Source organism: Giraffa tippelskirchi, chromosome 8, assembly GCF_054371585.1.
Source record: "Giraffa tippelskirchi isolate mGirTip1 chromosome 8, T2T-mGirTip1v1.2.pri, whole genome shotgun sequence".
NCBI lineage: Eukaryota > Metazoa > Chordata > Mammalia > Artiodactyla > Giraffidae > Giraffa > Giraffa tippelskirchi.
The window spans coordinates 160316432-160343556 of NC_137282.1; the positions used below are offsets into that span (position 1 = coordinate 160316432).

At 45.0% G+C, this 27125-nt stretch overlaps 1 protein-coding gene, 1 long non-coding RNA gene and 2 other non-coding genes across 7 annotated transcripts in view; 2 read left to right on the forward strand and 2 right to left on the reverse strand.

Moving 5' to 3' along the window:
• The window catches only part of DSP (desmoplakin), a 45417-nt gene that overhangs the window by 4218 nt on the left and 14074 nt on the right, over positions 1 to 27125 (reverse strand). The window contains exons 3-23 of one of the 4 annotated variants that reach the window (XM_081523680.1): positions 26414 to 26562; positions 24755 to 24929; positions 21252 to 21380; positions 20321 to 20371; positions 19258 to 19419; positions 18415 to 18519; positions 16905 to 17000; positions 16468 to 16593; positions 15772 to 15924; positions 14480 to 14634; positions 13190 to 13316; positions 12249 to 12450; positions 11639 to 11865; positions 10789 to 10955; positions 10223 to 10361; positions 9039 to 9232; positions 6687 to 6849; positions 5406 to 5489; positions 4740 to 4847; positions 4042 to 4140; positions 2586 to 3045 (exon numbers count right to left, since the gene is read on the reverse strand). In XM_081523680.1, the coding sequence (XP_081379806.1) occupies positions 2586 to 3045; positions 4042 to 4140; positions 4740 to 4847; positions 5406 to 5489; positions 6687 to 6849; positions 9039 to 9232; positions 10223 to 10361; positions 10789 to 10955; positions 11639 to 11865; positions 12249 to 12450; positions 13190 to 13316; positions 14480 to 14634; positions 15772 to 15924; positions 16468 to 16593; positions 16905 to 17000; positions 18415 to 18519; positions 19258 to 19419; positions 20321 to 20371; positions 21252 to 21380; positions 24755 to 24929; positions 26414 to 26562 (3271 nt within the window). Of the gene's footprint in view, positions 1 to 750; positions 3046 to 4041; positions 4141 to 4739; positions 4848 to 5405; positions 5490 to 6686; positions 6850 to 9038; positions 9233 to 10222; positions 10362 to 10788; positions 10956 to 11638; positions 11866 to 12248; positions 12451 to 13189; positions 13317 to 14479; positions 14635 to 15771; positions 15925 to 16467; positions 16594 to 16904; positions 17001 to 18414; positions 18520 to 19257; positions 19420 to 20320; positions 20372 to 21251; positions 21381 to 24754; positions 24930 to 26413; positions 26563 to 27125 lie in introns of all 4 variants that reach the window. The other 3 variants (XM_081523678.1, XM_081523677.1, XM_081523676.1) reach the window with 3 other exon arrangements.
• Positions 5247 to 5349, reverse strand: LOC145519280 (U6 spliceosomal RNA). Its single transcript, XR_014063694.1, has one exon. It is a non-coding gene; the product is annotated as a U6 spliceosomal RNA (small nuclear RNA).
• LOC145518788 (uncharacterized) lies at positions 12964 to 25620 on the forward strand. Its single transcript, XR_014063291.1, has 6 exons — positions 12964 to 13030; positions 14605 to 14820; positions 16442 to 16560; positions 18505 to 18752; positions 23621 to 23734; positions 25379 to 25620. It is a non-coding gene; the product is annotated as an uncharacterized LOC145518788 (long non-coding RNA).
• On the forward strand, positions 17217 to 17289 carry TRNAE-UUC (transfer RNA glutamic acid (anticodon UUC)). Its single transcript has one exon. It is a non-coding gene; the product is annotated as a tRNA-Glu (tRNA).

Genomic DNA, 27125 nt, shown 5'->3' on the forward strand with positions numbered 1-27125 from the left:
ACTCTTAATAGTAATTATGGTTTGAACAAATATGGCGAATTGTTCCAGGTTATCACACCTGCTGCACCTACATGCCACCTGTTACAGCTATACTGATGTGTTTAATAAAGCTATACAAATCTATGGACATATCCATCCCACCCTCCCAGCCCCACACAAATATTGTTTACAGAAGTCAAACGTGTTAGAAGTTAAAGAAGTGTTGAAATTAGGGGTTAAAAGAAAAGCCAAACAAAAAGAAACATATTAGAGCCAGGATGAAAAGAGCATAGAATAATGCATGCAGAAAAATCATGAAGAGCAAGCAGGAAAAGGCGATTTAAAAATTGCACAGAAAGCGTGCAATTGCTTGTACATGCTTGTCCACATGCACGCTTTCTGTGCAAATTTACGTGGCTTAAAAAGCCCTTTAAGGTGGCTTTTATTTAGGAAGATTTTGACTACAAACGTAGGTCACAGCTCACAAAGTAAGAGCCGTCTTCTCGAAAACAGTGTAACATCGACAGGAAGTGAGGTCAGGTCTTACACCCGGTGGAGGTTCTAAAGGCGGAGCCAGCGTGGGTTACACAGAGAAAACCAGTGACAGAAGAGACCGGCCAACCGCACCTTAATCACTCCATCGCGGGTCTGAGGAGGACAGACAGCAGCAAAGAGAAAACGAGAGAGGGCTGCAAGCCTCCAGCTCGGCAGAGAGGACCGCGGAGGGGATTAGTGGAGCGCAACAAGCAGCGATCAAATATTTGTGAATACCTCTAAGGCCTGCTTTTGGAATCTCTCAATTTCCTGTCTCAAGTTTTCCCTCTCTCTCTGTAAATCGTTAATCAGGCCCTGCAGCTCCAGCGTGCGGTTGTTGCTGATCTGCAGCTGGCTCTGGAGCTCTGCGATGGTGGCATTCTTGTCGTGGTCGGCCTCGCTGCGGCCCCGCCGGAGGTCGTCGTACTCCAGCCGGAGCTGGCGGAGCTCCTCCTCCAGCATCAGGTGCTCCTTGGTGAGGCTCTCGGTCAGCGACTGCAGCCGCTCGATCTCGATCTTGCTCTCGTTCAGGCTCCGGCTCTTGTCCTCGATGGCCTTCTGGAAGTGCTCGTTGCGTGCCTGCGCCTGCCTGACGTTCTCCTGCTCCTGCAGCAGCTGCCGCCGCAGGGCCTCAGCCTCAGAGGCCAGCCTCCGCAGCTCATCCTGGGTCCTCTGTTTGTCCCGCAGGTGGCCGTCCAGCACGTCCCGCTGCTGCCGCAGCTCATCCTCACTCCGCTTCTTCACGATGGACGCCTGCTCCAGCTGTTGGGTCAGGCTGGTGACCTTGATCGCCTGCTCCTTCAGGGTCCTCCGCAGGCCCTCCAGCTCCTCCTCCAGCTTCTTCCTCTTGGAGGAGTCCTCGGAGGCTGCCCTCTTCAGCCTGGCCAGCTCCTCCTCCGCCTTCTGCTTCTGCAGCTGCAGCTCCTTCAGGGAGGTGTGCAAACGGGCCATGTCCTGGTCCCGGACGTTCCGCTCCTGGGACACCCGCTCGTAGTCCAACCTCAGGCGCAGCAGCTCCTGTTCTTGCACCTTCAGCTTGCTGATGGTCTCTGTGGCACTGCTGTGAGCTTTCTGCAGCTCGCCCTGCGCCCTCTGCAGCCTGGCGTTTTCATCCTCCAGGCACTTCCTCTGGCTGGCTTCCGTCTCGATCAGCTGCTTCAACCTGTCGATCTCCTTGTTTTTATCCTGGATCGTCTTGGCAGCATCATCCAGAGACTGCTTGTACCTGGCGCTCTCTTCCGTCCGCATCTGCGTCAGCTGCCTCAGCTCAATCTCCAACTGCTGCTTCCGCTGCGACATCTCCGAGCCCGTGGCCTTCTGCTGTTGGACGTTCTCTTCGACCCTCCTGAGGGTCTCCGTGGTCTGGGCCAGAGTGTTCTTCAGCTTCTTGACTTCTTCTGAGAGGCTCCGGTTTTCCCTGGTGAGGGTGTCTATCTGGGCCCGGTAGCCACTGGTATCCTCTTCCTTTTGCAGGGTGAGCTGGTGGATGGTCGTCTTGGTGATGTTGATCTCCGTCTCGAACTGGTTCTTTAAGCTGATGATTTCCTCGTCGTAATTGGCCCTTACCTTAGCCAGTTCATTCTCATATTCCCAGCGGCGCTTGGCCTCCTCCTGGAACTCAGCTTTGAGTCTCTCGATCTCCTTGTTTTTGTCCTGGATGGTCTTGGCCGCCTCCTCCAGGGACTGCTTGTGCCTGGCGTTGTCCTCGGAGCGCTGCTGGATGACCTGCTTCAGCTCTATCTCCAGGTGCTGCTTCTTCTGCAGCATCTCGGAACCGCAGGCCTTCTGCTGCAGGGCGTCCTCCTCGGCCCGCCTCCGCTGCTCCGTGGTCTGCAGGATGCTGTCATTGAGACGGACGATCTCCTCCTTCAGATCTCGGTTCTCCCTCGAGAGTCTATCGAGCTGGTTGCGGAGGTTTTTGGAATCATCCTCTTTCTGCATGGATATCTCTTTGATGGTAGTCTTTGTGATGTTAATCTCTGTTTCATACTTGTTCCTTAAATTACTCATCTCCTCATTATAGTGGTTTCTTACCTTTGCCAGCTCATTTTCATATTCTCTCTTCCGGGCACCCTCCTCTTGCAGCAGCACTCTCAACCTCTCTATCTCGAACTCCTTCTCCTTGATGGCCTTCTCAGACTCCATCTTCTGCCAGCCGAGGCTCTCCTTCTCGTTCTGCCGCGCTTTCTGCAGCTGGTCGTAGTCGCTCTTCTGCTGGTCAAACCTGTCCTCCATGGCTTTTCTCCTGCGCTTCTCATCCTCGATCTCGTACGTCAGCCGGGTGATCTTCTCATTGAGTTCCTTGATCTGCCCATAGCACTTGTCTAGGTTTTGCTTGGCCGACTTGCCATCCAGCTCGGCCTGTCTCTTCAGCTCCTCCAGGCTCACGAGCTTAGCTTTGAACTGGGAGCACTCCGCCTGGTATTTCTGCAGGTTCTGATCCAGGAATTTGTTCTTATTGCAGTTCTCAGAGTTGGCATCTCGGGCCAGCCTGAGCTCCTCTTCCAGAACTTCGATCTTGGTATTTTTCAGCTGTGGAAGGGAAATCAGAAAGGGTGTTGAAAGAAACATACCTCGACATCATAAGAAAGAAGTGGTACTTCCTCCCCAGCAGACCCATGTGCTTTCTCTACTCTTGTTACACAACTACACACGCACACACAGACAAGCACATAAAGAGTGATACAAGTCAAAAGCTACTAGGCAAAAAAATTCAAGAAATCCATATTCTTGTCATTGTTCCACTAGGTGCTTGCATGATCTTAGTAAGGGACCTATCCTCTTTGAGTTTCAGCTTCCTTCATATCTATAAGTGAAGGAATTTCTTTCAAGACCAAAAGCTTATGATTTCCTAAATTATGCATCCTTAATTTCCAGGCATAAAGTAAGTTTCCATATAAACTCAGCATGAGCCTTAGAAATGAGGAGTAAATTCAACAATCACCTGATGTGAAAAATTCAAATCCAGTGAGTCCTGGATGTTCTTCTTAATTTAACACAAAGAAATAAAGCTAATTCCTTGACCAAACATTAAATGAAATTCCTGGGGGTTTTGGCAAAGTAAAATAGCTATAATTTTGAAAACATGACCTCAGTCCATTCCGAGCAGTGAATTGGAGAATAGGACTGACACCTGATTTATGAATGAACTGTGTTGTACTATTTAGAGGAAATACAGTTTTACCAAGGAGTAGCCATGTTAAAATGAGGCAGTGGAAAAAAAAAAAGGGCATGTATACACGGCTATATTTAAAATGGATGACCAACAAGGACCGACTGTACAGCACGTGGAACTCTGATCCATGTTATGCGGCAGCTGGGATGGGAGGAGGCCTTGGGGGAAAAAAGGTACATGTATTTGTATGGCTGAGTCCCTTCTCTGTTCATCTGAAACTATTACAACATTGTTTGATAATCGGCTATACCCCAATGCAAAAGAAAAAGTAAAAGAACCCAATGAGCCAGTAATAATTAAGTTCCATTCTATTTTCTTTTCAATCGTCCATGGAAATAAAGTGAGTAGATTACCTTCAGATCTTCCAAACTCTTCAGCATCTCACTTAAGAATCTGTAATAGTCTCCGGACCTTGTAAGAAGCTCTATGTACCGGGCGTGCATATCTGCAGCCTTGGAGGAAAGATACACAAGGAAGAGTCAATGACATTGCATTCAAAAGAAGTCCTATGCAAGTTGACCAATTCTGTTTTCTACAACAAACCAATAGTGAAATTATAACTTAAAGAGTGAATTCCCTTTTTTCATCTGTGCTAATTCCAAAATCCAATAAAACAATAAAGTGCAATAAAACAAAGGCCCTAAAACCATGCATTTTATCCTCATCCCTCCAGGGTATGCCCCCTAAACCATCTGATATGAGTGATGCTCTCTGATATCTTTGAGAGGAAGTTGTCTTTAGAAGTTGACTAGATATTTTCCACTTTTAAAATGTCTCCCTCAATAAATCCAGAATTTAAGCCCAGTTTCTGCAGAGAGTCTAAGGTATAAATAAACCCAGTCTTCTCACTGATCATTTCCTAAAACACATCTTATACTGACGATTTACACTAGAGAGAGGATAACCTATTAAACCTTTTTGAATGGATATCCTCCCTAAAGCAAGAGATGAATTCAGGGAGGCTGGGGAAGACGGGAAGGGGACAGGGAAGAAAGAAGATGCAGATGGAGGGGCAGGCTCTCAGAGAGAGGTAATGACTTATCTTATCTACCTCTTGCAGAATCACCCCAGAAGGAGACTGAATCACGGTTCTCTTGATAGGGATACTCAGCAGAGTTTCCAGTCCTGAGGTGTAAGATGCCAGCTGCAGTTCATAATCCTGCAGAATAATGACGTTTCAGAAAAAACATACGTAACTGACTTAAAAGGAGTCACTGGCAGCTACAGTTCCAGCTTTAAATCACCACGCTGTACTTCTGATGTCCAACCCCAAAGGCCATAACGTGGTGCTAGTGTCCAAGCATCACACAATAGTATTAAACCAAGCACATCTTTATGAGCTAAATGGAGGTTTCTGCACACACCACCAGTCTAAAGATGAAGACCAGCCCACTGCCATAGATACTGCCAGTGTATAATGAATTCAAGTTAATAGATCACAAGCATTTATGGTTTGTTCAGGAGAGAATATACAAAAGCCATAATTGCTGTCTTCAAGAAGTCTATCATCTTTAAAGTGAATCAGAAAATAATGTAGTCAATAATGTTCTTTTTTAATAAAAAAACAGAACACTTCATGAATTTGCATGTCATCCTTGCGCAAGGGCTGGGTTGATCTTCTTTGCATGGTTCCCATTTTAATATACATACTGCCAAAGCAAACACCGTTAATAATATTCTTGATGAAACACTAACATGCTTTCTGAAGCCAACATACCTTAATTGAATTTGCACAAAGTTCGGCAATTTTTTGTACTTCTTCTGACTTGTCTCGCTTGCCACTTATCTCACTGTGCAAGTTCTATACAGAAAAGAAAATATTTACAAATGTTAAAGTGTACACATATTTTTAAATAAATGTTTTTTCATTCTTTAACCACTGTTATTTGCACACACACACACACACACACACACCCCAGTTTAAGACCTGTTCTGACCCCATAGGCTCACAGTTAAACCTCAGGAGATGAGTATGTTTTCTATTCAGAAAATAGAAGGAAGATCTTCCGCTTCTTATGATCTAAGAGGTTACTATCTGGTCAGCACTCTTTTTTGGTCCTGTTATTGCTTTACTACAACATACGATTATTTCTATGTTCATAATTGCATTTCTTTGTAAATATCTCAACTGCTTTTCCTCTGGGCATTATTTCAGCTTTCCCCAAATGGACTAGTGATATTAAAGACTTATCATTTCATGAAAAGATACACACAACCCTATGTTCATAAGAGCACGATTTATAACAGCCAAGAAATGGAAACAACCTAATGTCCATCAACAGACAAATGGATAAGGAAGATCAGGTATATATACACAATGGAATATTGCTGCTGCTGCTGCTCTTCAGTCGTGTCCGACTCTGTGCAACCCCACAGACGGCAGCCCACCAGGCTCCCCCGCCCCTGGGATTCTCCAGGCAAGAACACTGGAGTGGGTTGCTCAGCCATAAAAACAACAAATGAAGTAATGCCATTTGCAGCAACGTGGATGGACCAGGAGATAATCATACTAAGTGAAGTAAGTCAGAAAGAGAAAGACAAATACCATGTAATATCACTTATATGTGCAATCTCAAATATGACACAAATGAATTTATCTCCGAAATAAAATAGACTCACAGACACAGAGAACAGACTTGTGGTTGCTGAGTGTGGGTGTGTTGATGGGGAGACATAGACTGGGAATTGGGGATTAGCAGATGCAAACGTATATATAGAATGGAAAAACAACACGTCCCACTGTATAGCATAGGAAACTATATTCAGTATCTCGTAATAAACCATAATGGAAAACAATATGAAAAAGAATGTATATTTATGTATAAATGAATCACTTGGCTGTACATCTGAAACTAACACAACAGTGTAAATCAACTATACTTCAATAAAATACATCTTTAAAAAACTTATCACTTTAAACCTTGATACTGCTATGAAAACCAGAGGAAAATACAGTTTATACCCAGTAAAATCTATGCAGTGACAAATCTGCTTATACCTTCTGCTCATTCAAAAATCTCATGACTGTGTTGGAATCTCCAAACTTCATGGATTCTAAGCTATCCTGGCGGCGTTTGGCATCATAGAGCCATTTGCAGAAAGTCTGATAGTTATCACGGTAATTCCTCAGTTGCTTGATTTGTTTCTCCAGGTCCCATAATCTGGTGAAAATAAGAGATAATAAAATTAATAAAGCATTGCTATTGCTCTGTGAAAGTATTTAACACAGAGTTACCAGATGACCCAGCAATGCCATCAGGCACACACTCAAGAGAATTGAAAACATACATCCACACAAAAGTTAACACAGGAAAGTTTGCAGCAGCACGTCACGATAGCCAGAAACTGGGAACAACCCAAATATACATTCACTGATGGAAGAATAAACAAAATGTGGTATAGCCACACAATGGAATATTATACAGTCAGAAAAAAGAAATGAAGTACTGACATGAGCTATATCATGGGTGAACCTGGAAAATGTTATGCTAAATGAAAAAAAAAAAAAGTCACAAAGGACCACATATTATATCTTTCCACTTATATGAAATATCCAGAATAGGCAAATCTATAGACAGCAAATACAATGGTGGTTGTTTGAGGCTGGAGGGTTGGGAGGGAACAGGGCAAACTGCCAGTGGGTACAAGGTGTTTTGTTTTTCGCCATGCCACGCAGATGCGGGATCTTAGTTCCTTGTTGAGTGTGAGTGAAGAGTGAGTGAAAGTTGCTCAGTCATGTCCAACTCTTTGCGACCCCATGGACTACAAAATCCATGGAATTCTCCAGGCCAGAATACTGGAGTGGGTAACCTTTTCCTTTTCTAGGTGATCTTTCCAACCCACGGATCAAACCCAGGTCTCCCGCATTGCAGGCAGGTTCTTTACCAGCTGAGCCACAAGGGAAGCCCATAGTTCCCTGACCAGGGATCAGATCTGTGCCCCCTGCACTGGAGTGCAGAGGCTTAACCACTGGACAAGCAGGCAAGTCTACAGGTTTCTTTTTTAGGGTGATGAAAATGTTCTAAACTCAGAATGTGGTGATGGTTACACATTCTGAACATACTAAAAACAACTGAATTGTATACTTTCAATTGTGAATTGAAAGTGAATTGTATGGCGTGTGAATTATATATCAATAGAGATGTTTTTTCATACTGTTCATGGGGTTCTCAAGGCAAAAATACTGACGTGGTTTGCCATTCCCTTCTCCAAAATCACCGCAGATGGTGATTGCAGCCATGAAATTAAAAGACGCTTACCCCTTGGAAGGAAAGTTATGACCAACCTGGACAGCATATTAAAAAGCAGACACATTACTTTGCCAACAAAGGTCTCTCTAGTCAAGGCTATGGTTTTTCCAGTGGTCATGTATGGATGTGAGAGTTGGACCATAAAGAGAGCTGAGCGCTGAAGAATTGATGCTTTTGAACTGTAGTGTTGGAGAAGACTCTTGAGAGTCCCTTGGACTGCAAGGAGATCCAACCAGTCCACCCTAAAGGAGGTCAGTCCTGGGTGTTCATTGGAAGGACTGATGCTGAAGCTGAAACTCCAATACTTTGGCCACCTCATGAGAAGAGTTGACTCATTGGAAAAAGACCCTAATGCTGGGAAGGATTGGGGGAAGGAGGAGGAGGGGACAACAGAGGATGAGATGGTTGGATGGCATCACCGACTCCATGGACATGGGTTTGGGTGGACTCCGGGAGTTGGTGATGGACAGGGAGGCCTGGCGTGCTGCGGTCCATGGGGTCGCAAAGAGTCGGACATGACTGAGTGACTGAACTGAACTGAGAGATGTTTTTAGGAGGTGTTTTCAGGAGATGTTTTCAAATCCTCATTTGCAGTAAGACATTTCTTTTGTATTAAATATAAGATTTAATTTTCACAAAATTTTGGAGAATGCTCCCTCAGAGTCACTACTCCTTCCACAGACGGTCATGACAGGAGTTTGAGAGGGCACAGAAGAGCTTGATCAACGGCTTCCCTTATTTCCCTGTGAACCTGGAGGGCACCTGACGTATATGAGTTTAAGCCTGGCTCCTGGGATGAACTCGCTTCCCATCCCCAGCAAAGCTGCCAGTGTGTGAAAAGAGCACCTAAGCTGCTGAACTGACACAGAACAAGACCAGTGGTCTTTTGTTTTAGATTTTGGCCAAGCCACAAGACATACAGGATTTCAGTTCCCCAACCAGGGATCGAACCTACATCCCCTACATTGGAAGCTCAGAGTCTTAAAGACTGGACCACCAGGGAAGTCTCCAGAACCACTGTTTTCTTTAGTTATGACTTCAAGTGACATTATGTTGGGAACACCCAAATGGGCAGAAAGTGTGGGAGGGGGCTGGCACACCTGTAGTCTATCTGTTTGTCGATTCTTTGCCAGCGATCTGTCAGTTGGGTGACTTTTTCGCTGAACTTGCCCAGGTCCAGGTCATACAGTGGATACTGCTGTGAAGTCTGGGAGTGGATCTGCTGGGCTTTCTGCAGTTCACTCTTCATGGTGGCCAACAAGGACTTCTTCAAGTTCAAGTCATTTTTAATTTTCTGTCACAGGAGTAAAAAAAAAAGAGTACAAATTAACCTCTTTCCCACTTGATGCTACACTACAAGGAAAATATCTTTACAGACTACATTTCCTAATATTTGTGCTAATGACCTAGTTCTTTGTGGTAACTCAAGAAAAAAAAAGAATTTGAAAAAAAAACTGATGTGTAAATCAGTTTAGAGAATGCTACATATCACACTCCATTCCATTCCTGAAAAATTATAAAATCTATTAATATATTTGGGCTTCCCAGGTGGCACAGCATTAAAGAATACACCAGCCAATGCAGGAGATGCATGAGATGCACGTTCGATCCTGGGTTGGGAAGATCCCCTGAAGAAGGAAACGGCAACCCACTCCAGTATTCTTGCCTGGGAAATCCCATGGACAGAGGGGCCTGGTGGGCTACAGTCCATGGGATCACAGAGTCGGACATAAATGAGCACACACACACATTAATATATTTAATATCATATCTCAGGTTCTGAGAAGTGCTACAGTACTATGCTCAGTTGCTAAGTCATGTCCCACTGTTTATGACCCCAGGGACTGTAGCTCACCAGGCTCCTTTGTCCATGAAATTTCCCAGCAAGAATACTGGAGTGGGATGCCGTTTCCTTCTCCAGGATATCTTCTCGACCCAGGGATCAAACCTGAGTCTCCTGTGGCTCTTGCACTGCAGGAAGATTCTTTACCGTTGAGCCATTGGGGAAGTCCACCCCAGTACTATAGTACCAGCTTAACTATGTTTAACTCACATTCCCCAGGCTAATCTCACTGCAAATGACCTTCTCACATAGGTCCTATCAACGTGCTCTAGACAACAGCATTCTGGTCATGACAACAGCTGATGTCAACCACGTGTGGCCAACAAAATCCAGTAAATCCTCGAAAGTCATGAAGATGTAGTAAAGCTTTATCACTGGGGACTGAGTATTCCTGTATTTTTTCGAGATAAACTGGGCCGCTGTTAAAACTCCTCCTATTACCTTTAGTCCACAGCGGTAAGCCTCCACTTTATCCAGATCTAGGCACACGGTCTCCTCTTCCGTAAGTCTGGCCTCGTAAACCTTCAACATGTCTTCTGTCTGGAGAATGGCCTGCAGGAGGGCTCTCACGGCGCACAAGCTGTCGGGAGCCAAAGAGGCAGATAAAATTGCCGATGACACAATTAGACTTTGGCTCTTGTCACTCTTCATAGAAGAGAATGATATTAAAGCAGAGAAAAATTGATTTTGCTTATTTTAGAAGCAGCGCAGCAATGCATCTTTTTCCCCTTTCATGATTCAGACCACTGTGCATTAACGGAAGAATTCTAAGCTCTGGCCTGAAGAGGCTGCCTTGGTAAGAAGAGACACTGGAGTTCAGAACAGTGGGATTGGCACCCTAGGCTGGAGGAACTTCTCCCGGAAGCACAGAAAATGAGAGTGAGTCCCTCATGAAAAGACAAACCACAGGCAATGGCTCCAGCAACCAGCACATAAAGCAAATGAAGTCTCACAAAATGAAGCTTGAGGAAAGTCGAATATCTGAGGTCAGCGTCAGTAGTGTTTACCTATTTAAGTAGCCGTCTGTCACGCCGTTGATATTTTCCAGTTTCTGAAACAATCCAAACACCTCATTCTGCAAATAGCAGTATTTTTCTGAACCTCTGAAGTTGGCTAGCATGTCCTTCAGCTGGTTGAGAACTTGAGCAATGGCTTGAGAATCATTCTGTACGCTCTGTCCAGAAAGAAGGAAAGCACCTTTGATTTAGCTGTATGCCTCTCACCATCATTCGTGCCCTCAAAGAGCCCACAAAATGTGAATGGTTCAAGAGAGAGTTGATCCTTCCTGTCCTTTATCAGGGAGGCCTCACCAGCACTGGGCCAACTGACCCTCTTCCTTAGAATGCATACCTCGGACATTCTAATGCCGTGCCAGGCGTGGCTGAGCAGAAGAAATGGCTGAGCCTGACACCAAAGCACCTGTGCTGCAGTCCCAGCTCTGTGGCTGTTCCACCCCCTCCCCAACCAAATCTCTCCACGTCCATTTCCTGTTTGCAAAAAATATCATTCTACCTGTCTAACCCACATCATACGCTGTTTCGGGCAGAAGCCAAATTCACGTTTGTGAAAACTTTGGAAATCTACAAAGTACTACATTGCAGAAAAGGAAGAACACTACAGCCTGATTCAGCAACCCATCATCTAACAGCAAAGACGGTTTAATCCCCAGCCTGGAATTGTTCAACAAATTTAGAAGCATGGGAAAGGAAAAAGGAAGTCGGGCCAGAAGCCTTTTATTGAAAACAAAGGTTTCAATATGTTCAAACCTAAAAATGTTTAAACCAGGAGGTTTTTTTATTAGTTCTCAGTTAAATATAAATATACTTGGAATCAAGCAAAATAATAACGAACGCCTACCTTGAGCTCGTTTATTTTCACCGTGATGTGGTGGGAAGACCCCTGATCTGCCAGAAGGATGTTCTTGAGGGCCATCCTGCTCTCACAGAGCTCCATCTGCCGGCGTATCTTCTGGAGCTCTATCAGCATCCACGTTTCTTGTTTGTCATTTTCTCTGTTGGTTTCAATTACTTTATTATGGTTGACGTCTTGGCAGGTACCAAGATGAGTGATTTCAGTCGTGGTTACTGTAAAAATGTTAGGACCACAAAAATCAGAATTCCCGGCAAGAAGGGTGCGAGGCCTCAAGAAAGCAGCTAGGCTGCATGAGAGTGTCACTACTTCCTTTGATTGGGTTCCGAAAACTTAAGCGCCTTTTTCTTTCTTTTTGAACTTTTTATTGTGTATTGGGATATAGTCGAGTAACAATGTTGTGATATTAACAGCTTCAGGTGAACAGCAAAGGGACTTAGCCATGCATATACCTGTATCCATTCTCCTCCAACCTTGATGACTTTTGAAATGTGATCTTTCAAAGAAGTGATTCCAAAACAAGATTTGGGCAAACTACATCCTTTCTTTTGAAAACTGCATGTATGGTGGCTGCAAAGAGAGGGGGCTCCAAACCAACCTGTCTGGTGCTGGGGGTGGCCGGGCAGCTGTATGACCAGGGTCTGGTAGTGCTTCTGGGCATCTGTGAACTGGGTCTGCATCTTCCGCTTGTCGTCATCCCCGAACATCTCCGAGCCTTGGCTGTTTCTGATGAACTCTTGGTAGTGTAACTCGAGGTCAGATATGGTCTTCATGTAATCTTCCTGCCGCATGGTTTTCAGCTGGAAATAAACCCAGCGGAGGTGTTTCTGACGGCCCCACAGAGTGGCCAAGGGGAGTTTGCTGGGAAATGTACCATGCTGGGGGCGGTGGGAGGGAAGGAGGGTGGGGGGGCGGAGGCTAGTGGCATAAGGCATCGCCCCTCAAAGACCCATTAAGACAGAAAAGGTCTTTAAGGATTTAGACCTTGCTCCTAAGAACCACAGCAGCGGGTTGCCAATTTTTTTCCTTCTATGAAATTTTCTTCTTCAAAGGAAACAGGACTCAGAAACCCCAAGAGTCAAGCGGATCACAGCAAAGCTGCTCTGACTAAGAAGAGTAAAGGAAAGCCCCCAGACTCACCCTTCCATGCCCCTGTCATCCCAGAGGACCTCTCCCCCTGGGGTTCTTGGACCACAGCCTGAAGATTACCTGTCTAGGGCAGCTAATGCTTTGGATTCCAAGAACCCTGCCCCACCCTTTCCTTCTGTGCTATCCAGTCAGTAATTATGACCTCATTTTCCATTATGTCTTCTAAGGAGAAGGGGATCCAGAGGATCACAGGACCACATGCCTTTGCCACGGGGACTTCTGGCTTGTCAGGTAACTTTAATTAGTCCTCTACCTCATAAGCAGCCCGGTGCAACTCCTCCCATCTGTGTTGGATGAACTAGAACCTCTAAGGAAGGCTAAGCTGACTCTCTTGCTGACCCCAAAAGCATCAGCTGCACAGCTAGGATTGCCTGGGTCCGGAGGACGTACCTTGGCGATGGTCATGGCCTTGATCTTCTCGATATCAATCATGCAGTAGTGCCAGGACACCAGGCTCTTCATGTTGATGTAGAGCTGGTTCCACAAGGCCAGGATGGCTTCGTAGTATTGCTCGATCCTAGGAGGCACAAGTGAAAACATGCTGGCCTGGCTCTCCAAGTTCATCCCAAAGGGGAAACCTGGCCTCATGGCACAGAAGGCTCAAAGAACTAACAGAGCAACGGGCAAATGGGACATCTGCAAAACATTCGGCACTTCAGTAAGGACTTCCCTGGGGGCTCGGCGGTGTAGGATCAGCGTGCAATGTAGCAGACTCAGGTTTGATCCCTGGGTCGGGAAGATCCCTTGGAGAAGGAAATGGCAACCCACTTCAGTATTCTTGCCTGGGAAATCCCATGGACAGAGAAGCCTGGTGGGCTACAGTCCATGGGGTCGCAAAAGAGTTGGACACAACTTAGCAACTAAACAGAACAACAACATTTCAATGGATTTGGACTGATACCCGAAAGTATACTCTTAGTGACAGACATGGGTTTAGATACACTGGAGTCATTTTCCTTGAAACACACAGTACAGTTTGGAGTGGTTGGGTTATTTGTCAGCAACTTTTTAATTGATGGAGGTCTGACTCCATCCATGCACACTGGCAGGGAGAAATGGGTCTCGGGTCACAGAACTCTGATGGCTTCTGGGGTTTGGAAATATTCCTTGGGCTATGCTCACCCCACCTTGAATGGGCTGAAGATTTCCTTTATAAAACATTTGGAAGAATCTGCCCTGGACAACCTGGCAAGTCAAGGTTCCAGCTACTTACTGATGGGCCAAATGTTTATGTGATGGGCATTTTCTATTTGTGGCTACATGTCAGACTGTGTGTGTGTGCTCAGCCTGCTCAGTCCTGTTCAACTCTTTGTGACCCAGTGGACTGTAGCCCGCCAAGCTCCTCTATCCATGGGATTCTCCAGGCAAGAACACTGGAGTGGTTGCCAAGCCCTCCTCCAATATGTCAGACCATTGATTGCCTAAAAGGAGGAAGAATTTTGAAACCATGCCTTTCAAGCGCATGGTCAAGATGAGTTCCTCTACTGTCAAACATTCTTTTTCATTGTCCAATGATAAGTACAGTATCTTCAACATAAAACCTTAAGACGAGGCAAAGGGACCTTGACTGGATACCGCTTTGGGGAGGAGACAGCAGTGTGGAGCTGTTTGTATCGGGGTCAGCCGCGCTCTTCCCCACCCGTGTTCACATCACGGCCAGCAGAAACTTGAACTACGTACTTGCTCGAGAGGTCCACGGCCAGAGGGTTGGGCGGAGGGATGATGAGGCCCACCGAGGGCACGAGCATGTCCACGCCCCCCGGGCCGGTCACATACCACTTGCTCCGCTCATTGTTGTCTTTCAGGATACATTCGTCCCCTTTGTGGACAATTTTCTGCAAGGCAAGCAGCACCGTGTTTTGGCTTGATCTACAAGCCCACATTTTTATCTTTTTGCTCGAAAACCAGAAGCAGCCACAAGGACAGCGTGCAAAGTGTTGCAGCTTTGAAACACTTAATTTTTCCTCCATTCAAGCTGACCTTGACATAACCCAACAGGACTGATGCTTTAAATATAACAGGTGAGTCTATAAGGTGTGTCTGAAGGAAATTAGGAGGAGTGACTTTCCAGGAGACAGCCAGGGGAGTCCCCCAGTGAAGTGATAAATCCTTTTATAAAGCAAAAACTCAACCCCTGACTTTTCCACTCTCGTGAGTTTTTGTTTTATATAGTAGATTTCAGTGTGTGGGCATCACCTCTCATTCACTTGTTAAAACTGTTAAATAAAAACAAAAAGTTTCTTGGATCAGGTCCCCAGAAAAACAACTTTCTAAATTAACTCCAGCATCTAAATTGCTTCTTTTCTAAATTAACTAGATAGCTTCTTAAAATGGGTACTTAAATTATGACATCTATCTTAATTACTAATGTAACAAGTTTGACAAGTAGGTTTTTGGATCTCCATTTTGATTTCTTACTTCTCTCCACCCAAGTTCTAAAACTATTTCTGCATGGTAGAATAAACTCCATTTTATAACATCCATCTCATCAACAAATCACATTTTTGTTTATTATATCGTCTATAATTTTTATAAGAAAATAGAGTTGTGGGAATTTCATAAAAACTTGCTAAAATGGAGTCATCTTTCCATATAAATGTTTGTATTGACCACTGAGTCTACAGAACTGATGTGTTCATTTAACACATAAAATCCGCAATGACATTCCCTTTACATGCAGCATAATGGCCATGTATCTTGTTTGCTTTTGATCTCAGATGAAAAGAAGTCTTAAGCCTTAAAACAGAACTAGAATAGTTTAAAAATACCTGTTGTCCTACTTATTGATAATTATCATATGATTCAGAACAAAATCACTCTATTCTTTCAACAGCTTCCCCTTGGTATACAAAAGAAAGATATTTCCTAGGGTGTTCCCCAAAACCTAAATTCAGTTCTGCTCTCTCGACGGACAGAAGTCCATCCATAGAGAAAGGGAAGCATTTGGCAGCATTCCGAGTAAGGGCACACACCTGGTCCTGCTTGTAGTCGCAGAGCGCCCTGAGAATGATGGGCTTGTTGCTCCTGTAGTCTGGGTTACGCGGCTTCAGCTGCACAATCTTCTTGGATTTGTTTACCAAGTTCTGCACCTGGCGCTTGTATTCAAGGATTTTTTCCCGTTCTTTCTGCAATTGCAAATAAAATCATCCTTGAACGTAGATACTCTCTGAAAATTAGGTGAGATCTTCAAATGGCATTCCTATAGCTATCATGACAATACAAATTAGACCCAGCTGTAGTTGCATTAGCTGTAAAAAGCCACCCATTCATCTGTGTGCAGGGACCACGGGTACCTTTCATAAGAAGCCACTACAGAGGCAACACAGCCATGAGTTAGGGGGGCGGGAAAGCATATCACTGTGTGAGAGGACTCTGCTGATAACATGTGACTCCTGCTTTTCCAGAGGGGTCTCCATGTTAAGTCATCAGTGTTCTCTCCCGTTTGGTTTAGAGCCATGGTAACTACTGAAGCAGAAGTAATCTGCAACAGTAGCTAAGCATGCAGAGAAATGTATTTGAGAAAAGCCACTGCAAGTGAAAGACAAGGTTTGCTTGAGCTTTGAGCACTCACTGCTCTGCAGAACAACACAAATCCAAACAGCAGTCTGAATTCATTGGTGGGTGCATTTATTTTATTCCCAGGAAAGGGCCTGCATCTGAGACACTACCTCCAGCTCCTTGATCTGCTCCAGCAGGCGCTGCAGGGGCGTGTTCTTGTCACAAGGGTACTTCTTCCTGATGGAGTCTTGGAGACCCTTCAGGTAGGCTTCCGTCGACTGAGCCTCTTCAAAAAACTGTGAAGGATGGGGGTGACTCCATGTCAGTTAAAACCAACTGAACATGCAGCATCACCTAGGACTTCAACTTGCAGGAGTATCTTCCCTACGAGTCTATCTGACAGGTGGTTAAAGGAAAAGATTAGAGTAGAAACTTTCAGGAGAGCACGAGAATGACTGGTGACCCATCTATGCTCCTCTGAGCTAAACCCCAACAAATAGTATTTATGCAATATTGTAAATACTGTTTTCGGTGCTTTTTCACACACATTCAAAAGAGAAGGCGTTAAGACCCAAAAGACAATTAAATGGTTACTAAGGATAAAAACCTGAAAGTAGGCAGCATTTTCTTTGAGATGAACATCAATGCATTTGGTGATCTGAAGAATCCAGCTCCACTGTGTCTGCAGGGTGTCCATGTACGCCTGAAACAAGAGAACAGCGGCCGTCTCTCCACCACTCAGCCGTAGAGAGGCACCCATTAATCCACAGATGGGTGAGCCTCCATGAAGAGTATGAAGCATTTTTTAAAATCTAATTCCAAATCAAGTAAACTTTTTTTCTAAAAACTGAAACTGGAATTTCCCAACAGGAACCTTTTGGTATGATAGAAATTAAATTTTAAGACCAATTTTGGAAATTCCCTGGTGGTCCAGTGGTTAGGACTCAGCGCTTTCACTGCTGTGGCCCCAGGTTCAATCCCTGGTCAGGGAACTAAGATCCTGTAAGCTGTGCAGTTAAAAAAAAGACCTAGTTTTAACAAATGGGTGTCCTTACAAGTATTAGTTAAAATATTCATCCAAATGACATAGCTCCTGACCAATCAAAACAGACCAGTCAGAACAAGGATAAAGCAGGGGCATCAAGTCCTACTCCTGTTCAGCTGTTAGATCATGGGGAGGTCCAAGGAGAAATGGAGCAGGACCCTATGGTCTGTGCCCCCCGCTACACCCATGTCCTCAACCTGCCTTTTGTCTGTGGGAAAACTTTAGCCAAAGAATGAGCTTCATCAGAGAAGTGAGAAAATGCAGAAACAAAGGAATACAGTTCAACATGACTAAATATTAATAGTTTAGTCATTAAGCAAAGTCAAGGATCTTTGGGCTCCTCAAGGGCTATATCCTGTGAGTTGTCCTGTACATACTGAAACCTCCACCAGGTGGAAAGAGTTATCTACATGATGACTAGACTGTAGCCATGACATAGGCTGCCGCAATTCTGAGAACTGGCCTCAAATAAATGTGAACAAACCATCCTGAAACTAAAGACTAACTACTTAAAAGCATCAAGATGACGCCAGTCATCACTGCATGACTAATTTTGAGATGACTATCAGAGCTGACTGTGCTATTTCTGCACATAGCCCCTCCCACCGTCCATAAAAGCTCTTGCCCACTGATTGTCAGTAGAGGCAGTCAGCCTTTGGACAAGGAGTCTGCCTTGAGTACATCCCACAGATCACAGTTTAGGACAGAGGTCAGCAAACTACAGCTCAAGGGCCATATCCAGCCCACTACTTGCATTTATAAATAAAGTTTTATTGGCAAACAGTCACATTCGTTAAGTTACACGTTGCTACAGTTGCTTTCACACTACAATGGCAGAGTTAATTTCAACAAAGACTAGATGGCCTGTCAGTCTAAAATATTATATTATTTGATTCTTTCCAGAAAGTTTGCCAATCCCTGGTCTAGGGTGTTGATAAGTAAACTTGTCATGGCTTTTCAATGGGCAAAAACTACTCATTGGTATAGTCTTTTTTGTTTTATGGATAGTCTTATTTTTTGAAAAGTGTCCCCTTTCTTCCCCTGATAAAAATACAAATCTCATGAAACCCACCTCAATTTTGTCTGAAGCTGGATGTTGATTGAGGACAAGCTGGTCACTTTCTTGTTTAAGCTTATTGAGCTCTTTCTCCTTAACCTCCAGCTGACTCATGCGTATCTGTGAATGAAAGAGAAGCAAATCCTCTAGAGCAAGTCATCGGCAGCTTTCCAGCCCTCCCGTCAGCCTCAGAGGAATCAAATACAAAACTGCATCTTGGAAGTGAACAACGCCAGAGAACTGCGTGATGTGCTCCTCAAAAATCGTAGCATTTTTAAGACCAGAAAGGATGTCTGAGATCCAGTATGTGGCTGAGGCCAGACCGCTGACAGGTCTTGTCCGAATTCACGCAGGTAAAGTGACAGAGTCACAGCACATACTCGTTGTTGTGGTTCAGTCCCTGGGTCGTGTCCGATTCCTTGTGACCCCATGGACCGTAGCCCGCCAGGCTCCTCTGTCCATGGGATTCTCCATGCAAGGATACTGGAGTGGGTTGCCATTTCCTTCTCCAGGGGATCTTCCCAACCCAGGGATCGAACCCAGGTCTCCTGCATTGCAGGCAAGTTCTTTACCACTGAGCCACCTCAGAAGCCCGCAACACATACTGAGACTGTCCACTTCTCAGGTCTAAGCCACCACGTTCCTCGGTGTACACCCTGGGATACCTGACTGACCTACCTCACTCCTCCGTCTACTGGCTTCTGAGATACTAAGCACCGCACTGCCCATCCTAAGTCACTGAAAAGCCTCCAGAAAGGATTGGTTTTTCACGATCTCTCCACCGAGGCTGAATGACAGGTGGCCGATTAAATGATTACAAATGCGTCCATCACCGCTGCACGACTCCCGGGGGCTTACCGAGAAGGCCTCCTGCTTCTGAGCGATGTTGGTGTTCCTGTCGCTCCAGTCATACAGCAGCTCCTCCTCCTCACAGTCATTGATCCACATGATCTCGCGGGACGTGGCCTGGATGATGTTCTGCAGCTGCCGCAGGTGGTCCATCCTCTCGAAGGACGCTTTCTGCACAGGACGGTCAAAGCAGCGTTAGGACAACAATATGCAGATGAATGGTGCTCCCTGCAGATGTCACAGATAAACCCTGGCTGGTTCCTTTTACCAACAAAAATCCCAAGAATCAGTCAAATGTTAATCTCTTGTATTCAGTGATCAGCTGGGAGGTGGAAAGGACCCACCCAAATTTAGGAACAAGGGGACAATTTTAGATTCAATGAACTAGCTTGATCCAGATGGGTCTTGATTCATACACTGATGTTTGGCTTCACTAATTAGTTTTGGACTCTGAAGAGAAAACAGATTCTTAAAAAGATAAATCAAACTCTTTGTGCCCTCTCCAATGTCCACGAAATTCAAGGTGTCATCATCTTGGAAAATAGCTGTGTCACCACCGGCCGTGTTATTTAAATAGTGTCATTGCCGACAGGGAAACACTGGAAAAGTGAAGACAGGGCGACACAAATAGGCAGAAGAAGAGAAATATCTCTTTTTACGAGTCAAGGAATTGATTCAGTTTTTCATACAATGGTAAGGATGGTCTGATAAACCTCTCTCTAAAGAAAACAAGTCTTATTTTTGCTTATATTTTGTAAAAAGGCTGCAGTTCACAAGTGGAAAAGCTTTCTGGCTTTAACTGCAAGTATTTAACAAGGGCTATTGATGGGACCCTTCAACTTGCAAATAGAATAGCACTAAGTACTGTCTTCAGAAAAAATTCTTTTAAAATTCCCTTATAAAGAAAACACAAGCAGCAGAAATGAAATTAGCATCTGCAAGTCCCTCATATACTTCCAGGTACTTCCAGAGTCCTTAGGGATAGCACCAAGCAGGTGCTCTAACCCCCAGGTCCACATTTACAAAACCGAACTGCACTGGACACAGAGCTTTCAGAAATAAGTCGTCTTACCAGTAGGTTTTCATACTCCTCTTCCAACTGGTAGATTGCAGATTTCTCCCGCTAGAAGAAGACCAACAGTGAGTTAATTATTTAATTCCCCTGGAGGGTTTACATAGAAAGAAAAACCTTTCTAAACCTCCTTCTGTCAAATACATACTAACTTTCGATTCCCCAGTAGCAAGAAGTAGCTGTTCGATGGAATCTTTTACCCACAGGGACCTTTCCCAGTCGGTCTGGAGGCAAAGTTCACTGGCCTGGTGCTGGCACCTCTACAAAGTTAAGGGCTCATCACTGTCACTTACAGACTCGCTGTTACACAAACTTTTAAAAGTTTGAAAATATCATTTAGGACTCCTCAGAACTTAGAGAAAAGAAAAGAGGGAGAGACCTGATCAGATGCTCAGGTAGATGAAAGTAGGTTAAAACGAAAACAACAAAAGAGTGGAAGAAGTAAGGATGAGCATCTCGGGCTAAGAACAAAAGTCAATGATGTAAATGGTGCAAATGAACTTATCAACGAAGTGGAAACAGACTCTGTATAGACAACAGACTGTGGTTGCCAGTGGGGAGTGGGGTCGGGGGTTTCGATTAGCAGATGTAAACTAGTATATACAGGATGGATAGACAACAAGTTCCTACTGTATAGCACAGGGAACTGTGTTCAATATCCTGTGATAAACCATCGTGGAAAAGAACATGAAAAATAATGTATACATGTATAAATCACTCTGCTGTACAGCATAAGTTAACCACAACATTGTAAATCAACTATACTTCAATATTCAAAAAAATGCCTACAGGCCAAGATAAAAAAAAAATCCCAGTCTGTTGAGGAAGAAATCACAGACTCATGTTTGAGCCCAAACTGCCTGGGATGCTGTAACTACAGCATCCTTCAGTACACTGTTGGAAGCCTCTACAAGGAAGAGTTCCGAAGTACCAGGTCGGCTTTGATCTTGTCCAGCTGCCAGCGGTAGTCCCCGATGGCGTTGTGGATGCTCCTGTGGCTGTTGATGTGCTGCTCCACCGAGGCCAGGTCCACGCCCCAGGTCATCATGTCCATCTCCGCCTGCCACGGGAGACAGAGTGGGCCCTTCATTTCTGATTCCCTCATCTACAGCACCCCCAGCAGTCAGGCACCCACGGGGCATATGAAGCTTGCACTCAGATACAAATGAAGCTGTAAATAATCAATATTTTTGAAACAAACAAACAAAAATTTGTAAAGGCTTGGGAATCCCAAACAGCTCATGGGGATTGCCCAATACAGTAAAAGTTGGGGGTTCCCTCAACTTCTCTGCCCTCATCTCAAGATGGGCTGAGCAGAGATGATCCTGTAATGAGATCCTTGAAACCTAGACCGTGTGCTCTGAAGGAAAAAAAAATCTACCTGTGCACGTCCAAGTGACCTGTGTGTATATACAGCTGTGACTGCAGATCTACGTATGACACAATGTGATAAGATACTGACCGAGGTTTCTATATTCAGTTGTTTCTAAATGTGCATCAAAAATAGTTCATCAAGCTCAATCAGGTACTACTTCCCAAGCTCAACAGTTGACCTAAGACAATTTTTCATTGTTTATTTCTTTAACTTGTTTTGAGTAATGCAATTGCTGACTCTTTAAATCCAGAATTTAGCACTGCCTTTTGGGTTGCAAAACTCTCCCTGGCCCATCTCAAAGAGAAGTGACAATATATATCCAACACCTTAAGTTCAATGAATATTGGCAATATTAAGACTATGGATTTATGTTAGCTTTCTAAAAATTAAACTAACTTTCTAATTTGCATCTCCATTACTTCAGTTTAAGAGTGCCAAATAATAAGAATCAAATATATTATTTCACAAGCTGCATACTGGGGCGAGTCTATCATCTCATCTTTCTTTTGCATGAGCTCATGTAAATTGCCAAATCTCCTGGACATGGCGAGGGCAAACATTCCAGAACGGTATCGCAGCAGGAACAACACACACACTGTCCTAAGCCACATCCGTGTTCTCGTGTACTTGACGAGCCTTCAGAAGAGGCAGCCCACCAGACAACTGCACGTTTCCCCGGATTCTGACCTTTCCCTCCCATGGCTCCTTTCAACGTGAAAGCAAAAACAAGTGAGTGTACCGGGAAGTTAATGAAATGACCAACCCCGCCTTCATTACCAGCCAGGTGTGCAGTATCTGCCCTATTCATCAGCAGAAACACACATCAGGGAAACAAGACCCTGGCCCAGGAGTTGTGTGACTGCGTGCCAACTGTGCTGCTGGAGACACCTCTCCCTTATCAGCTGGCCCTGCGGCTCAGTCCCCCGGGAGTGACAGGAAGAATGCAGGCTTGGAGGAAGCAGGGACAAGAGGAAAGGGCCGGAGAACCTCAGAGCAAACTGGCAATAAGGGATGAAACAGCTCGCAGTTCCTTTGAAACCCTCATCAATTGCATCTCTTAGAAGACGCCCCCCTTCCTCACCACAATGGGAAATTGAGTCCATGTGATAATGCTATTTTCAAATGCTCAAAATGTGAAAATGTTGAGCCTTGGGGCTTCCCTGGTGGTTCATCGGTAAAGAATCTGCCAGCCCCTGGGTTAGGAATATTCCCCGGAAAAGGAAATGGACACCTACTCCAGTATTCTTGCCTGGGAATTCCCATGGACAGAGGAGTCTGTCGGACTACAGTCCATGGGGTCACAAAGAGTCAGACACAAGTTATCAACTAGACAAAAATGTTGAGCCTTGGCATACTTTTAAACTATTGTTTTAGCTTGAATATCCTATACTAAACTTTTCTAGAGGATACCATGCTAAGTCACTACAAAATTTATTGTACTGTAGGTAGAGTATAAACATTTTGTTAATACAATGCTATGTTTACAGATTAAAAAAAAAAAGTTGAGCCTTTGCTACAAAAGATTCTCACAAAGCTATACCCAACATGAAGTCAGAAAGTGACAAAGCTGTCATTTTATAGACCTGTCATGGTGACTAAGAAGTGAGGGGATCTGCCATTTTAGAAGTCATCTGGTTCAAAGGTTGTTTCACCTAATGTCACTGATCCTCCCGACACAGTCCATGCTCCAGGAGCTCTGCCCAGCTTTCTCTGCTGGCTCCACCCCACGGGGATGGGTGCGCCACCCCTCCCTACTCCTATCTGAGCACCGTTTTATTGCAGCTCAAACCCAGCTATCAATCCCACACTGCTCTGCACAGAAATTTGGCACTTGGGGGGTGTGTGTGTGTATATATGTATATATATATATATATATACATATATATATATATATCTTTTTTTTCTTCAATAATGTTCCCTTTCAGGACCATGGCACACAACTTTGGAACCTTCATTTTCTGGCATGGAGTCAACATATAGCAAATGCTTCAGAAATGTGTGTTCAAAGATTTAAAGAGAGCTGGGAAACCTGCAAATAGGTTTGTATTTACGTTTCTGGAATTACAACTTTGCTCTTCTATAAGCCCCACCTTCTTGTAAGAGTGTTACAAAGTCTTTGTAAGACATGGGAGAAAAGGTTAACTGAACGAATGAATGAATGTTTAGTCCCATAAGCCCTCACACTTGCGAAAGAACACCCACAAAAAAGATTGAGAAACTTTAGAACTACTGCCAAACTGGTCCAAGAACAGGTAATAAAACCACTATTTCTGACAACCGCGATCACACTTCTGCACGACTAATCATTCTAACACGCCCACCTTCTCAAGAGAAGGACGGTTCGTCGGGATCGGTTCTCACTATAAAATTCCCATCTACATGATGATGGTACATTCCTACCGCCACCTGTTCATTACAGCACCTAATTACTACATAAAACAACAAAACAATGATTAGCAGTGAAAAATCCTTTGTAGAAACTCCAGTTCTTGGGGCTCAGCACGTTGGGTGCCAGCATCTCACTTCGCTCCCACATCAGTGATGTCACGCTTGCACAAGACGCCTGACACTTCACAAATACAAGGTGAGACAGCCATGAGCCCAGACCGGAGGATCCAGTTTCCCTGCCCGTCCAGCTCCTCCAATTCCTTACCATTTTAAATGATCCTCCACAACGTTCTACTTCTTTCTCTTAAGAACCTCTCAGTAACACCCGATGAGCTCAGGGATGAAGTGTTTTCAGCCCATAAACTCCCATAACAGATGTTCCGGTATGAACTAGATTTTTACAGTCTACCAAGTCGATCATACCTGTTAAATATTACTCGAGTGATAAAGTACGACTATAAAGCCACGAGGCTGGTTCCCTAAGCCACATGAGGAAGAAAAAAAATCCCGAGTGTCATTTATTTCTAAATAAAAGCCTCCATTCCAAAATAAAAGCAGATAAGGAAAAGGTGAAAACAGCAAGAGGGCCAGGTCACCGTCCTGGTTGCCCCGGTTCGCACACGGGGCCGGGAACTCTGAACACCAACCTCCTCCCGCCAGAAGCTGCTTACCCTCTGCTGCCTCATCCACCCCAGACACTCGCTGGTGAGGCGCTTGGTGAATTCGTCCCACCCGGAGCCACTCTGGCAGGTGTACCCTCCACCGCCCTTGGAGCTGGCCCTGCGGACGCGGGGGGCGCTGATGGCTTTGTAGAGGGCTCGCATTTGCTCCTGCAGCTGCAGCAGCCTGAAAGGAGAGGGGAACCATCACACCGCAGCAGGAAGATAGCCCCCGTCCTGGGCAACCGTCCCCTATTGGGTCAGTACAGGGACCACACATGTTCTTTTTTTTACGACCTCTTTTTTTCTTTTATAATTTTATTTATTTTGTCTGCGCTGGGTCGCCATTGCTGCAGGGGCTTTTCTCTCGTTGCAGAGAGTGAAGGCTACACTTCGTGGCAATGCGGGGGCTTCTCACGGGCTCTAGGGCACTCGGGCGGGCTTCACTAGCTGCAGCTCCCGGGCTCCAGAGCACAGGCTCGGTAGCATCAGCACGGGCTTAGTTAGTCTGAGACATGTGGGATCTTCCCGGCACAAACCCTCATCTCCCATACTGGCAGGTGGATTCTTTACCACTGAGCCACCAGGGAAGCCCACAGATGTTTTATTTATAGGCTTTTTTTTTTTTTACCTTAGTCACAGACAAAACCTTAAGTATTCTGCTGCTCCAAGCCTGAAGCATCACAGCCAGGGTAACTGCCTTTGCCCAACCTGGTAGCATCTTGTACTTTCTCACGAGTTCCAGCCCAGGGATCTCCTAGGACCCCACGCTCTGAATACCATGATCACAAAAAATCAGACTACACACCTCTGCAGGAAACGGCATCGTCAACTCTATGTGTGTCAATTCTGTATGCAATAAACTTAGCTGGACTCTACTTTATCATTCTTTTAAATATATTTATTTACTCCCTTGGCTGTGGCAGATCTCAGCTGCAGCCCGCGGGATCTTCATTGCAGGGTGAACTCTTAGCTGCGGCATGTGGGCTCTAGGTCCTTGACGGGGGATGCAACCCAGGCCCCCAGCAGCGGGAGTGCCCAGTCTTAGCCACTGGGACACCACAGAAGTCCTCAACTGAATTTTAGACTCAAAAGTCAACGACTGCGCCAAAGGCTTTTGCTGCCCTCTAAGTGGAAGCACAGTGAACATCTCACAGCAAACTCAACTCTTCAAAAGGAGCACACCCTTCTGGGCAGGTCTGTTTAATTCGCTGCTTGGCAGCTTCGTGATTCCACAAAAGATGAAGGTAGTGGGTTTAGGTGATTTGTATTAGAGACCCAAAAAAGGGGTGAAATTATCAAGCAAGGGAGCCTTTCCCGGGGAACGTCTGTGCTTCCCTCAAGGGAAGACCTGGGTCAGGGGACTGAGTGTAACTCCTGCACCACGTCTGCACAACTCCTGCACATCTGCAGGCCAGTCTGCACCAAGCTCGCTCAGTGGACAATACCTTTTCTTTTTCTCTGTTTTTAAAAAATGTCTATTTGGCTTTGCTGTGTCTTAGCTGGCACTTGGTATCTTCATTGTGGCATTCAGGATGTTTTAGTCACGTGTGGGATCTTTAGTTGTGGTACGTAGGATCTAGTACCCTGACCAGGGATCGAACCCAGGCCCCCTGCATTGGGAGCAGAGAAGTCTTAGCCATTGGACTGCCAGGGAAGTCCCTGCAATACCTTTTCTGATAAGCATCACAGGGCTGGCCCATCTGCCGCATCTCTCTGATCAAGCTATCGGTAATTTCCATCTGGTCGTTGGCCTGGGCGAAACACTCGTCCAGCTCTCTGCTCCGGGCCAGCTGAATTCCATCCCCATACTTCAGTTCCTGCAAGAAAGAAGTCACGTGAAGGGAGCGCAAGATACTGGAAAGAAAAGCTTCATGTGTGTTAACTGGAAGTGAAAGTTTCTGCTATAAACTTAAATAAGTCCCCCTCCACCATTCCTTGTAACCGCAAAAAAAATCTTTAATTGAAAATTATCTTATTAATTTGAAAAAACTGCCTGCAATGCAAGAGACCTGGGTTCAATCCCTGGGTTGGGAAAATCCTCTGGAGAAGGGAATGGCTACCCACTCTTCTTGCCTGGGGAATTCCATGGAGAGAGGAGCCTGGCAAGCTACAATCCATGGGGTCAAAAACAGTTAGACACAACTAAGGGACTTTCACTGTCATAAACCAAAATTGTAGCCTGTATTTTAAATTTTGAGAGGCCTTTAAAAGCATATCCAAAGATTACTTATCTCGCCCTTGCTTCAGTGTTAAATGCCTATCTTTCTTATTTACACAAGACATTCATCTAACTGGAATTCTGCTGTGATAAGAACACTGTACTGTTATGCCAAATAAGGTCTTTTTTTTACACACAAACTGAGTTTTTCCTGCATCTTGT